Source organism: Etheostoma cragini, chromosome 5 (assembly GCF_013103735.1).
Source record: "Etheostoma cragini isolate CJK2018 chromosome 5, CSU_Ecrag_1.0, whole genome shotgun sequence".
NCBI lineage: Eukaryota > Metazoa > Chordata > Actinopteri > Perciformes > Percidae > Etheostoma > Etheostoma cragini.
The window spans coordinates 21,128,380-21,143,379 of NC_048411.1; the positions used below are offsets into that span (position 1 = coordinate 21,128,380).

The 15,000-nt window shown below is 39.0% G+C and overlaps 1 protein-coding gene across 1 annotated transcript in view; it reads left to right on the forward strand.

The window, feature by feature from the left end:
* snx18a (sorting nexin 18a) overlaps positions 1 to 9,169 on the forward strand; it is a 12,838-nt gene extending 3,669 nt beyond the window's left edge. The window contains exon 2 of the mRNA XM_034870994.1: positions 7,710 to 9,169. Coding sequence (XP_034726885.1) covers positions 7,710 to 7,963 — 254 coding nt within the window. The 3' untranslated portion in view covers positions 7,964 to 9,169. The remainder of the gene's footprint in view (positions 1 to 7,709) is intronic.
* Positions 9,170 to 15,000: the final 5,831 nt, after the last annotated feature.

Sequence of the window (15,000 nt, forward strand, 5' to 3'; positions counted from 1 at the left end):
TGACTGTTTAGGCTGCAGTGGGGCACAAACTTCCCAGTCAGCTCAAATCAAGCTTGCCGCGTAGGCCACACACAGCCCAAATAAGGCAAAGCAAGCATTTAAACAGTCTGGTGTGATAAGCCCAGCCTTCAGCCACCGATAAGAAACCCTGATTCGATACCACACATGGAAGACCGGGCGCAGTTGCTGCGGGCACAGTGTTGATGTGATGTGTTGAAAGATGTTAGGGAGAAGTGAAACAGGGCCTCGCCACACACTGGAAACAAAGCTGACGGGAACCCAGGGCATGCAACAGATTTATTGCTGCCTTCTCACAGTTAGAAAGCTGAAGAGAGGCTAGGCCACATCCTTTGTTGTCATAGACCAGAGTACACATTGCTGCAACCGAAGTGGTCACACAGAAACTCATTGGACCAAGTATGGGGCTCAGAAGTGTTGTATTATTGCATTGGTGCATGGTCAAGATTTAAAGCCAGCCCGAAAGTCAAATGGTCACTGTAGCAGTGTTAAAATGGCAGGTGAAGGCTAATATGCTTGGTCATTAACCATATTAAAGAGGTTATCTCTTGCAGACAGACATATCAATGTTGCTCTGTTTAGAAGAAACCTGTCAACTCGTTGCTTGTCAGTTTTATCAACAACTCAGTTCCATTAATATCTCCCTATGTCCATCTCATTAGGACCGCAGGCAGGTTTTTATTTGTCCCCTTGAAAGTGACCAGTGAAATGTGAGCTGTCCCACAGAGGGACACTGAATATAACCATATTGATCGCCACCTCTTCTGGGACCCCATTAGCCATTAGCGTGGAGCTTGACTGGGACAATGTTAGCTCATGATATTAGCATCATTGTGTGGCTTTGAGAAACTTATAGAGTTTCACATCCTTTATTTTTGTCCAAGATGATTTTGTGGCCTTGACACAGTATCAGATTAGGACATGGTTTTGTTTTGTTTTCTTATTTTGGGCTCTTGGGAAAGAGGAAGGGAGGAGAAGGGTTTCATAAATGCTCACTGTTTCCAATTTTAAACATAGGGTTAAGTCTGGTTTGGCTGGTTAAAGAAGAAGCTGTTTTGTGTTAGGGGTGAAGAATCTTATTCAGTGTTATTGAAGGTCAAGAAGAGGGGGTAATTGAATAACAAAACTTTTGCCCAGGCAAATTGCGATCTAAAAATGGTCCAGCAGTTTATATTTAGGTGAAAACATGTTTTTTTATTATTTTTTTTTATCACAGTTCACAGTCTGTCAGGTGATATTGAAATACCGCAAGTTCTTCTGCTTTAGCTTCTTGTTCAAACACTTACTGTGTCATAATATTGATCTTGCCTGCAGTGTTTCCTACAGGTAAAACCTGTGGTTGACTTTAGACCAGGTAATTTTAATAATTCTAAAATAATAGAGCGCCACCCGGATGCAAGTAATATCGTTTATTTGGTAGCTAAAAACACTTAGAAATCAAGTCTTCATCAGACTCAGAAATTAGACTATTTTCAGGGAGGAGCTCACAGTTTACATCCAAACACAAATATTCCACAACCTTTTCCCCAAATTAGCATTTTTTGTAATTAAAACGTGTGACAATACTGTATTATTTGGCTTGTAAAGGAATTCTTTGGACATGTATACAGCACATTCGGAATGTGCGTCTCACTTGGGTTTTTTACTGCAGTATACGGCCTACGGACAGCTCTGTACATTGCTATGGTTGTTATGGTTGTACACAAACAAAATAAAGAAAGCAAGAAACACACATACTTTTTCACTTTATTCCAGACAGCATATACAGATTAAGACAAATGATATCAAGCCCATATAGGTTATGACAAAGTATTTTTCTCAGAATTATGACAATGATAGGTTATCATTTAACTCCAAGCCCAGTCACATAATACTTTGGCTATTAGGAGTAGAATCTCCAATAAATATATTGAATGTATTCCTTTCTGTAACATCGTCAGGTAAAATATCCAGGATGAAAATATGTGGTTGGAAACACACCTACTTTTAAACATTATGAAAGACTTGTAAATAAACTGTTTTTTTTTCACAAACATATTGTGATGAACCTGAATGCAAAGAGGAATGTTCTCAGATACATTTACATACTAATTTATCCTTATTTTTATATTAATTTATGTATTTCTTTCCCTTGTTAATTGTATCTATTGAGCACATTAAAAGGATCAGTTTAGTTTATCTGTGTGTGCTTAGAAATGGCAATAAAGGCACCTTTAACCTTTTAAACTTTACCTGTCTGATCAAATCATAGTTTTATCACTGCATGAAGAGATAAAACAATACCAGACAAGTAAGGGAAAACTCCAATTTACAACAATGTCATGTTTTCCTGCCGAGTCATCCTTTCAGCAGACACTCCTGTTGTCACAGGCTATTTAAAAACCCTCTGGTGCACAAATGAATGACAGGTGGCTGAATGATAAGGTGGAGATTGCCGCTGGTTGTTCAGGTCACAAGCCCGCAGTAGCTCTGTGTTGTGTAACAGGGATTACGTAAGAGTGGAAGTTGCTGCCTCCAATGAATCTAGGAGGGCTCAATGCCACCTACGTACACCCAGGGAGGATTTCTTCAGAGGCATTTATCGGAGTGTCTCCTTATTCATGGTGTGACACTACAGTATGCTACAGATCTCATAGGGGGTGTTCAGTCATCAGTAGCTCTACTGTAGATCTTGTATTTCCATATATATATATATATACTGTATATATATATAACCACATAACCACAGCAGCACATGCAAGACATGCAATATGCCATGACTTTATAGCATAAATGGTGATATATTGTGAGGAATTTAGTTTTTTTCCTTCACATTTTGTCTTAATTTTTATTTGGAAACAACACGCTACAGGAAAAACACAAATTCCTGGATTGTAGAAAGTGGTATGGATGTTGGATCACAAACTCTGACTGTAAAGAGCACTCCTGCACACTGTCAATCACTTATGTCAGCAAAGTAAATGTTGTTGGCTGGACAAAACTAGCAATTTGAAGACTTCAACTTGGGGAATTTCGATGGCTTTTTTCACTACCTTCTGACATTTCATTGACTAAACATTTGATTAATTGAGAAAATTAAGATTATTGTATGATGTAAAACATCTATGGTTGCAGCCCTACTTAATAATAATAATTAACTTGACACTCAGTATCTAAGAAGGTGGTTTAGTTATTGGAGATAGCCTGCTTACAGCAGCTGTGAAAATGATGTGGCTCTCTGTATGTTACATTTTGCTGACACCATCTTTTATAACGGAACTCTAGCCTTTCTCACAAAATCTCCATGACAACAATTATTCCACCTTAGTCCATTAGTGGGCTTTTAAAACGCAGGAAGCCAGAGACCTTTAAGTTATAGTACAGTAAACACCTTTGGGATTGGCACTGCAGTCTTTGGACAGCTGTGTTTGTTCCTGTCCCTCTCTTTTCCATCCCTGTGTCTCTGCTCCCCTGTTATCTTTACCTCTTTTTCTGTCATGTCCAATCTTTTGTGCATTAAAGGAATTTCTATGAGTTGGGTTAAACTGTAGCTGAGGGAGCTACAGCCAGATAGCAAACTGGGAAGACTTTGTCGTGAATGTCGAAAGAGATTCTTTTTGGGGGGGAATTTGTCAACATAATTCTTTGCCCTGTGGGCTATATAGCCTAACATGTTTAGGGTTGGGAGTGGAGAGAGAGAGAGAGAGAGATGTTAAAGTGCTCATATTATGCTCATTTTCAAGTTCATAATTGTATTAATAGGTTGCACCAGAATAGGTTTACATGGTTTAATTGTCGAACTGCACATTGCTACAGCTCCTCTTTTCACCCTGTGTGTTGAGCTCTGTTTTAGCTACAAAGTGAGATATCACATTTCTGTTCCATCTTAGTTGGGAGTCACACATGCGCAATAGCTAGGTAAGGACTACTAGCCATTAAGAAGCAGAGTATGGGGGCGTGCTACGCTAGCAGCTAGACGAGCATTTTAACATGTGTTACAAATTGACGCACGTTTGTCCCAGAAGTAAAGTCTGGACTACAATAGAGCTGTTTGGAGCAGTTGGTGAACAGTGTTTTCTGTTGGAGATCAGATGTCCCTTTGTGGTGGACGTTGGGCTTTTTCACTTTCTAAACCTATAATATGCACAAAAAGATACACAAAGGAAAGGGGAAAAACGCTTTAATGTTCGTAATATTTATTGTGTTCTGTCCAAATATTCTGACAAATTGTATTTTGATGCTTTGGCAAGATTGTTATTGAAACTTTCATCATGCAAATAAAGCCCCTTTGAATTAAATTGAATCCAATTAAATTTAGAAAAAGAAGAAGTTGTAAGGCATTTCTGTGAACCTTAAGAACCGTAAGAAGAAGTCAAAAAGCAGGGTTAGGTCAGAATGTCTTTGTGCTCACTTGTTTAAGGAAGCAAGCAGGCTGAATTAGACTTTTAACAGAGTGCTGGTGACTAAGCTCACATAGTGACTACAAAGTCCCATGATGGGTCAATACAGGACGTTTAACTGCATACCTTAAAGCAAAACCAAAGCACTTTTCCTCTTTGGTCCCCCTACAGGTTGGAAGCGGAATTGTCCATTACCGCTGTCTCATTCAAACTACAGATCCACTACACAATTTGGCAGACTTGCATAGTTCCGTTAAAGCCGACAGAAGTCCACATAACGAAGGCAGAAGCGACGTTCACCCTTTTACGAGTTGATGAACCACTGAAATAATTTTGGAAACCTTATTTTAAGGTAAAAAACAATCTTTGGTGTTGCTTTAAGTGCCCAAATTTCCCCTAATCTGGCCCTAAAGCCCATGCTCAAAGATGACATTGTCTGTCACTTGGTTATACCATGCGTGGAGTTGAACTTGCCTGTGGCCTTTTGAACAATTACAACATGTCAATGTTAAACATTATAGCATCACACCTGCATGGAGTACATCTGTGTTTCAAAGTATTGAGTCAACCAATGTTTCTGCCACATTGAATAACAAACAAGGACAGAACAAGTTTTATGACACTAATTATCTAACGGTGCCTTCCCACTGTACGCATGAAATACATATAAACCCGTCTCTGCCACTTTTGTTTGGCTCTTTTAAACAAACAAACAAAAATGTGATCATAAATAAAAAACACAAATCCGCCCTACGGTTGCTTGTGACTTGGCCCGCTCGCCAGGTATCCCAGCATTCTTTGTGCAGCGCATTAGCCCCTTCCCATACAAAATAAATGAGTATAAATGTTGTCAACAGTCAGGTCGCGTCCACTGGGCAGGCACCGTCAGGGCTACAACTATGATTATTTTCATGATCAGTTAATCTGCTAATTATTATTTTAAAGAGATGTATTTCTTTACCATCTGCTTCTGCATAGAATATCACAAGGGCTGCAAAGTTATTAAAACAAAAAAAGGGGGAAGCATGTCCTTTAAATTTCAAATCTTTGGCCCACAAATCTTGTTTAAAATTTAAAAATCTTTTTGGACAAGCACAAATCCTAAGATAAACACTAAGAAATGATACATTAGCACATTAGCATTCATGTCACAGCCCAAGGAAACGTTTCTTTGAGTCCAGATGTGACATGTAAACAGATAGGACAGAATGTCATATCCTGTCAGTTTCTCTTGCATTTGAACCTGAAGTGCTTATTGCTCATGACATTTCTTTCTAGACATGGTCAGAAAATGTCAGCAGTTTGATAAGTCATATGTCATCGGCTACTGGTGATTTGACCCAGCCTTCTGCTCCCATTGAACCATCTGTCTGGAAACTTGTAGGCTTGTTTTTTATATGTTTGGCTGAAGGCTTATTAAGCAAAACTCAGCAGGTTTTTTTTAAAGAGTGGAAAACAGCGGCAGTTTGTGTGAAAATGGTATGTGTGGAAACTATCATGTCTTGGTCCTCTTATGCCACAAGACACCACCACAGTGACGACTGCAAGTAGCTCTTCCTGACAGAGTGGAAACTGTGAGGTGAAACTCTCAGTGACTGCAATCTGCTGGCGTTCTTTTGTTGCAAGGTTTAGTTTTTTACCTGGTCATGATTTATTTAAATTCACTTGTTATGATCAAAGCGATGTGCAACAGCTGAACTCAAAGAACAATTGAAACTCATCAATAACCACCAAGTGACAATGATGGGAAAAGTAGTAGTTGAATTTTTTTTTTTTTTAATATAAGTTGATTAAAAAAAATATATACATATATATAAGTAGTTAAAGTAAAAATAAAGTTGTTGATTTAATAAAAAAGTCTTCTTATTTTGAGCCTTGTTTTGATAAAGAATTTGTGTGAAAGAATTTGAAAATGTCTAAATGTTTTCACACAATGATGATGTAAGATTAACCACTCAGAACTCTTTTTATTTTTTATTTTTTTAAATGATGAGTCCCTGATGTCAGGCACATTTTATACAAAAGTTCTCATTTCTAGAAATTACATTGTCACTTGCAGATTTTTTAGTCTTAGCTAGCTAAAGCTAAGCTAACTTCATCCCTGTTAAAAGGCTTCTCTGACTTACATTTTAATGTCTCCATCTAACTTGTTTTAAACTGAGAATCCAGTGAAAAGGTTTTTTAAATATGGTCTTGATGGGTGGCCAGTGGTAGTGGTAGTGGTCTTTTACACAAGTGTACTGAGAGGTTTAAGTCTCGACGCAGAGGTCCAGGGTTAGAATCTGACCTGTGAGCATTTCCTGCATATCTTCCCCCTTTCTCATCTAACTGTCCTCTCAAAAATTAAAGGCAGAAAAGCCCCAAAAATAATCTTTAAAAATAAATGCTCTTCAAGGCTAGGATAGGTATGCACATGTTTTAAAGGGCTTACTTTTTTTTTAATTTACTTTTTAACTTATATCACTTGTGTGTTGATGTGAGTCTTTGTACTATTCCATGTTCAGTGTGGTTTGTAATGCTGCTGTCACATGGGAATTTCATCCCTCCATCTACATACATGATACTGTGCTGAACAGCAACAAGACACAGAAATACAGAAACCGCATTGTTCTTGTATATCATTATGAATATGAAAAATGGAAGATCAGACAGAATCATATTTCCTTCCTTTTAAACAATGAATTGCTTAACCATGACATCAGCATTAAAGAATACCTAGGTCTTACACATCAGACTTGTTCACAGTTGGTTGTGTTCTTAGGCATTCAAATTGCCAACAATCATTGGTAGATGGGATCAAACCGCCAGCAAAATCCCTTTAAATGGTTGTTTAGAAAAGGCCTTTGAAGTGACATAATGTAATAGTTATTTTTTTTAGAGCCAGGCCCTCTCACATTTTCTAATTATAGCTACATTTGGGGTTCTCATGACGTTTGGAACAAACTATTTTTGGCCAGTTCCTTGGAGCTATAAATTTACTGTAAGCTGTGCTCTTGAATCTTTTATAGAAAATAATATTAAGATTATTAATTAACTTTCCGACGTAAAAGAGTCTGAAGGTCAGATGTCTGTTTGATAAGTTAAATGTCTCAAGGAAAGAACATTTAAACATTTAAAACCTAGCCTTCTTGTGGGCTGTTTTCCCAGGCTGGTTGAAATAGTATCTGGATGATTGAACATTGACAAATAAATGGCTTGGGTGCTTTCCATTTGCAGAACGTGCACTCTCAAGTGTGATAATGAAACCAAAAAATAAACCTTGATTTTTTTTTTTTTTTTTTTTTCTTCTCTCTCTCTCTCGTCCCACAACAGGAGCCTTGACAAAGGTGAAAGAGAGCCAGAAACATGTAGAGGAGGGCAAGATGGACCGGGCGCAGGCGGAAGGCATCGACGAGCGCTGCAACATTATCTCCTGCGCCACGCTGGCTGAGATCCAGCACTTCCACCAGATCCGCGTGCGTGACTTCAAGGCACAGATGCAGCACTACCTACAGCAGCAGATTGCCTTCTTCCAAAAAATCACAGGCAAATTAGAGGAGACTCTGCAGAAGTATGACAATGCGTAATTGACTGCCTGTCAGTTTAGTTCTTGGTGATCACTGACACATGCAACTCCCTCAACCAGCGGAGTTTTGGCAAAAAACAGCCCATACTGGTGAATACTGTTCAGCCAGCAGGGAGAGACATTCAAGGAGATGGCGCTCCAGTAATAATGACATTTCAACCAAATCCAGGTTTCTGTGTGTGTTGGCCACATTTCTGGGGACTGGGTGTTCTTGTTTAGAGAGGATGTGTAATTTAATGAAGTTAGGACAACTTGTGACACAAACAACAGTCTTTAGATTTAATGAGAATCAATAATAATGATGGTGCACCACATGATCCGGTGGGTGGGTGTATTAATTCTAATCAATGTAATGACTTGCAGAGAGAGAACCTTGTATCTGCTGCTGCATAAACACCCGGCACAGGACTTTTATACACAGCATAAAATGTTTTTAGCCTTACAACACTGTTTTTAACGGAGTGCCACTCCAAGTGGCTAAAACACTGCCTTCTGGAAAGACTCAAGCCCTTCCTGCTATCTGTCTCCTTGGACAAACAGGGCAAAATGTTTACAGTCTCCTCGCTGAGCAGCCACTGTCATCACTGTCCCGCTGTGCCTTCTGGTTACGTCTCTCTGGTCATTTTTGTTAGTGGTTACTCCAAAGCTTTATATACTGTATATGCAGAAATATATTTGTTTTAACAAAGCTACACATTTTGTAGTCTTTGGAAAAAGAAAAGACAGAAAGATCACTGTGCTTTGAAAGAGGGCAGTGTCTTACATGGGAGATTTTGTTTGATTGTGCCATTTTTTTCCCCCTCCCCAGTGGCCCCAAGGATGGATTTTTCAACAGTCACACAGTGTGACAAAATCAGGATCTAGAGAGGATTACCTGCTTTGACAATAGGAACATATGCCTTACACAGGGCACAGCCAGCACTGCACAATTTAAGGGACGAGTGGGATGGACACTTGCTTTGCCCGATACCTGAATTTTTGGTTGACAAAATGCTGGTTTTCAGGCTTAGTTTTGGGGTAGTGTTAGGAGACAGGCTGTTAATGGGTAGAGGGTTCCTCACCTATTTTAATAATAAAGTCTTTTTCATAGCACACAGTTCTAGACAGATCACCTGTACTGCTGTTTATAACCTTTATGGTGTTGGTTTCATCATGAAGAGATTAATATAGAAGCAGAAATGCAAAATAAATTCCTCCTTCACAGAAAGCTGTTGTTTGGGCCTGTGTGTTTTGTATTTTAAACGTTATTACATTCATCTTTTGTTGCTATTCATGTAATTTGGACTGAACATGTCTTATCACTTCAGTCCAGAGTATAAGCTTGAATACAGTGTACAACTGGGATAAAGACAGTAAAAACCTCTGTATGTGCTGACAGGTTAATGTGCCTTTCAGCTGGTCTTTCAAAACGCCTCAGACACCCACTTTAGACTTCATACGACCCTTGTAAAGCAGCCACCTTCCCATTTAATAATGGCAGAAAGACAAAGAGAAAGAAACGGTACAGCTCTGCAGGTTTCCTTGGCTGCATCCCTGGAGGACTGGTGTGCAGTGTCAGTGTTTCATGCTAACTTCACACTCGGTTTGCAGATCTGCTGACAGCACAGAGCCCTGCCAGCCATCTGGGACATCTGGCCACTGTTACGAGTGCTGGAGCGTATGGCAGTTAACACGTAGTCAACAGGAAGAGGTCAAAAATACTTTTTCATTAGCTGTCATCTCCACCACCTATAACCCAAGATGCTGATAGTGCTTATTGGAGATAACATGTTCTCTTCGCACAGATGGTCTGATTTGCACGTCAACAGTTTTGTCCAATGCTGGCCAGTTTTTAACTATTTTGAGTCGAACATGGTGTGCAGCAGTGCAGTGACTTCTTTGGGCAGTAATAACTCAGTTTGACAAATGTGACGGTGAGCAGAAGATACAAGAGAGCAAGCAGCAGCTTTCATCACCAGTCATTCATTAAGGTAATAAGAAGCAAACGGCCGGCTCTGACTTTTCAAGACTTTGTCTCATTTTAAGGCTTCTTTAATGAAGCCAAATCCCCAAGTATGAGCAGATGCCTGTGAATTCCAACAAAACAACAGAAACTTTCACTCTCAAAGTTTAGCACTCAAAGGAAAATTAGAGGATAACCAAAGGCATTAGTATACATCTTCTGATAATCATGAATAACTGCACAAAATGTTCCATTACATCGGGAAAGTTTTGAGATGCTTCACTGGACAAGTGAAAACCCTAACCTTCTGGTGGTGCTACATGAAAATTCAGGGGACACTACTGAATCCATCAAATAGTTGTCAAGGCATTTATCTAAAAAACTAATGTTTGGTCAACATGGTGACGCTAAAGGAAAAGTAATTTCACCTTCTGGGCTTTAAGAAAATCTATCAACAAATCCAAAGCAATCCATCCTAAAGACAATGAGCTAATGCAGGAATAAAGTGGTCGACCGTCATTGCAGTCTGTAGAGTTGCACCGCCAGCATGGCTAATAATATCCTATCATGTGGGGAACTAGGTCCGCTTGGAAACTCTCACCATCTCCTTCCTCTTTCTAACCTTTATTTCTCTATTGTAATCTCTGGTTGTCATTTGCTACAGAAACTCAATAAATAATGCACACCGCTTCTAGTATTCTCACCCCTCAGGCCTTCTGTCAATACTGCCAAGCCCAAGGAAATGGGTGCTCCTGTTTTTACATCATTGTTTCTCCTGGCCATAAGCTTTGGTTCTGAATTAGTAAAACTGATAGATTTTTAGGCACATTAAACTCAGAAAAGAAATCGGGTTGAGAACATTTTGGAATGGACAATTTTAGACCCAAAGGCTGATTTTCAATACAGCTAAATCTTTCAGAAACACTTTTTTCTCAACCGGTTTTATAATATAACTAAATTGTTAGGTGTGATCAGGTTCATTCTCAATTGACTAGGTCAGTTATGATGGCCAGATGTTGTTACCACAGCCAAAATGCTTTAAAGAGAACAGTTATTAATCGTGTATGAATGAAGTGTATGAATGTAATAATGAATGTTATACTGTAATAATTTATTCTGAATATTTTCTGATGATGTTCTTAATGATGTCTACAATGTTTTACTGATTTTGGATAAGTGTTAAGTGATTTTTTTTTTGGACACTATGAAGATTAGCTCGTCCCATTTTGGTGACAGCTAATGGGGATCCTGTTAACAATAAACAATAACTCACCACATTCAGACACGCAGGATAAACACAAAGGTTAAGTTTGAAGCAATGACCACACGAGATGCTGCAAGGTTGCGTGATAACAGAGCATGACACAAGTCTAATTGCTGAAGGGTGAAAACATGGAGATTGAGTGGGATTTTCAAGAGGATTTGTTCTGGTAGAGTTTGTTATCGAGGCAGTCATAGCATTTCAGCTCTGATAAGAAACATTGTCATGTCCAAAAAGTGGTCTTCACCACTCCTTTGAGACTTGGCTCTATTCCTTTTGAACAGCGGCTCTCTGGAATTCACTGAATGCAACCCAGAAACGTCTGTACCTTTGTTGTCAGTGTGGCGACAATCCAAAAATGAGTACATCTGGGTGAAATCCTTCCCAGCTGCTCCTTTGCTGCTCTAAGACAAGGAAAAAAGTAACAATTTGACAGCAAATGGGCACCTCTATCATAGCTCAATAGCAGTTTTTGATTAGTTTTTCACTTCTTGAGCATGTTTCTGTTTTCATAAGACTTGTTTACACGTTCCATAATCTAGGTCTGGGTTTGTTTTCAGTTTCAATAGTTGACACGGAGAAGCAGAACAGTAGTTAAGAGCACAGGATTTCTTCCCTCTAATGACTCGGGCACTGACGCCACATTTAACCACGCTGCTTTCATAAGGACTGAATCAGTGTCTCGAGATCCTTGAGTAGATTACACCCAACTCCTGTTGCACCCTCCCTGTGCAACACTTAACTCTGATTTCTAAGTGAAACCAAGAAACCAAGAAAGTTCAGGCTCATTTCTGTCTGTAAAAGTATCTGCTTGTCAAACACAATGCAGGTATCCTTCAAATCAATCTGCTTTGATCCTACCACGCCACCTGAGCTCATTTCACATATGCTAACTAATACACCCTCAGCTCAACTCCCTCTTCACAGCACTTCCCCAGACATCATTTCACACCTGTCAAGTTTGAGCCTGATTTCCTCTTATTGGTTCAGCTGATTAAAGCCTTCCAAATGTCACATAATCATGGAAGGAAATGCCCTGAGGCAAACCACAAATAATGATTTCCTCATATTTCTTGTTGTAATATTACTACATTGTTTAAAGAGGAAGTGTAAAACCAAACACAGGATTTCTTTTAAAAGTTTGGATTGCAGTACCATATCGCAGGTCAAGGAGTGACTGAAAAAAACAGAACATGTTTTTGCATGTTGTGTTGAAACAGCTGCTGTGTGGTGCAGCTAGATTGAGAGGAAAAGGTTGCTACCACTGTCACGTCTGTATGCTACTGTAAATGTGACGCTAGCGCCTGTAGCCGATTAGCTTAGCTTGGGTAGCATGAAGACTGAAAGCAGGAGTAAACAGCTAGCATAACTCCAAAATAAAACAATATGTCTACAAACAACTCAAAACCTCACAAATTAACACAAAGTGTCTTGTTGGTTTAATCTGTACACAAATGGAACAATGATAGGGCGTTACAGCTGTGCGCAGTGACTTCTTTTCTTGTTGTCACTGTGAGGTTTCCAACCAGCAGAGACGCTGCTCAGACATGTTGGCCGGTTGGATAAACTGTTGTTTCTGAATCTCCATACTTGCAACAATGGATGTTGTAACAACACCGACTTATTCCTCCATTATTAATTTGACCTGGTGAACTTCTTATCAAATGGTTGCCTTTATAAGCATCAGGCAAGTTAGCATTAGCATCCAGTAAGACTATAATTGAATATGTGAAACTGATATAAGTGTTCACTATATTGCTTAATTGCTTAATAAAGACAAATGCACTTAAAACAGAAGTCAGAATCCTTGTGTCACAATGTGCAAATGAAGATATGTTTATTAACACATTCATCACTTCTTGAGGGTCTTGAAAAAGAAGCTGCACATTTAAAAACTGAAACTGAAGCCACACTTCATAGCGTGTTGCTTGAGGTTAAATTATTGCTCTGGAGAGTCATGCAGTTCATTTTTCTTGCATGAAAGATTAAGTGGTCCAAGCATCATGATTTCATTTCAGGAATTTCATTTTACAATGCTGGCTGGCATTAAACAATTACATGCAGGTTGGTTGTGTGCTACTGCTGAGCCAAAGAAAATCCTGCACATGTAAGACGGAAGCAAACTTCAGGTGCTGTTTCTGTTCAGTCTCGCTTTTTTTTCCAGAGTTCATGCTTTTGGAATGTGAGGCGTTTGCCTGTACTCAGCATTTTGCAGCTGGAGGGGGATTTTGTCTGGATCTGTTTTCAGTTACAGCCGGGTCTATCGCTGCCTTTGATCAGAGTCTGGGCAGACTAAGCCAGAGGGGAGACCCGGTCCTGACACAGCTGACTCTGGGCTGAACAGATTCTCTCTCTGGGGAAGAAACACTCCAACACCGGCTTGACGTTACAGTCCCAGTGGAATAATCTCTCCATTAAAACATTAAAAACTGTGTGTGTGTGTGTGTGTGTCCTCCAGACGTCTCCTCAGATTTGTTGTAAATTGGTCCCCTTTGAATGTGTCATTATAATTTTACTTTTTTTGTTTTTTGACTTTTTGATTTAAAAACTGTTTCCCCAGGTATGGAAAGTTACATCTTCATTCCTTTCTGTCCTATGAGACCAGTTTGTGTAGCAGTGCACCTGGAAAGTTTGGTCGTTGTGGTTGTCTGCAGATTGTTAGTTTCACCGTGGCTGGTTTTAAAACAAAAACGCCATCAATGTTCTTTCTTCCTCTGTTGTTTAGCTTAGCACTTAACATTCCTAAAACGTTTAAACTCTGTCGGGCTATGTGCCAATGCGTGTTTTTAATGCTGAAATTTAATCAAGTCTATTTAATTACTTTTGTCACTCCCAGAGGGTTAAATTGCTTGGCCAGAGGTTAACTGTGTATATCTGTCAGTGGGTTTGGTTCAAAATACTTTGTTAGTTTTGACTTTTAATGTTCTTATACATAGTTTGTTTGTCTTATCATTCTTTTATTTTACTGTGTGAAAAAAAGTTAACTCAGTCAAGCTCACAGTCCAGCATACCATTATTTTATAGTCCTGTAACAAAAAGAAAATGCACATCCTGTAAATCTGCAAGCAGAACTAAGTGTGTATTTAGTGGATTTTTTTTCTCTTTTCTGTGTTTTGAAAGGATATGACATTTCTGACTTTGCACTTACACAGTGGCATTACAAGCACTTTTTAGTTTTGCAGGAAGCGTCATTAGACAAACATGTCATAAAATCATCCACTGACCTCAGTGAAGCAGCACTATGCTGGCTCTTGGGGACGAGACCCTTTAGTAGTGAAAAAGGCTCCAACATGCTACACCCTACTTATAAAAAAATATTCTAGGCTTAAATCACATTTGCTGTGTCAAAATTGTGTACTGGGTTTATTCTAATTTAGAATCAGTCATGGCTGCATGGTTTGAAATAGTAGAAGTAAGAAAAGAAAATATGTCGCCTTTGGGTTTGTATGGTACTGGCATGATGAAATCATCTTCCTGCCACAGCCACACCCATTGTCGGTGTTACTGGAAAGTGCAGTATAAAACTACAAATGTGTCTTACATTACAATACTACATCTACAAACTCTTTTTTTTATTGCCTGCTAAAAACAGTTTTCATAGAAGAATACTCCAGCTTGTCTCAATTGTTTTCTCCATTGCTGAATTATTTTCTTGTTAAAGGAGTGGCTGCTATTAAATGTTTTCTTTCAATAATGAAGAAAAAGATGTCCAAAACATTTTCTGTTGATATTTGTCCTTAGAGGGTAGATCATAATAAAGCTCAGTGTAAATTCTTTCAGGAAGACATCTAAACTTCACCCACCTCTTTCTCTCGCTCTTCCTAACTGATCAGCT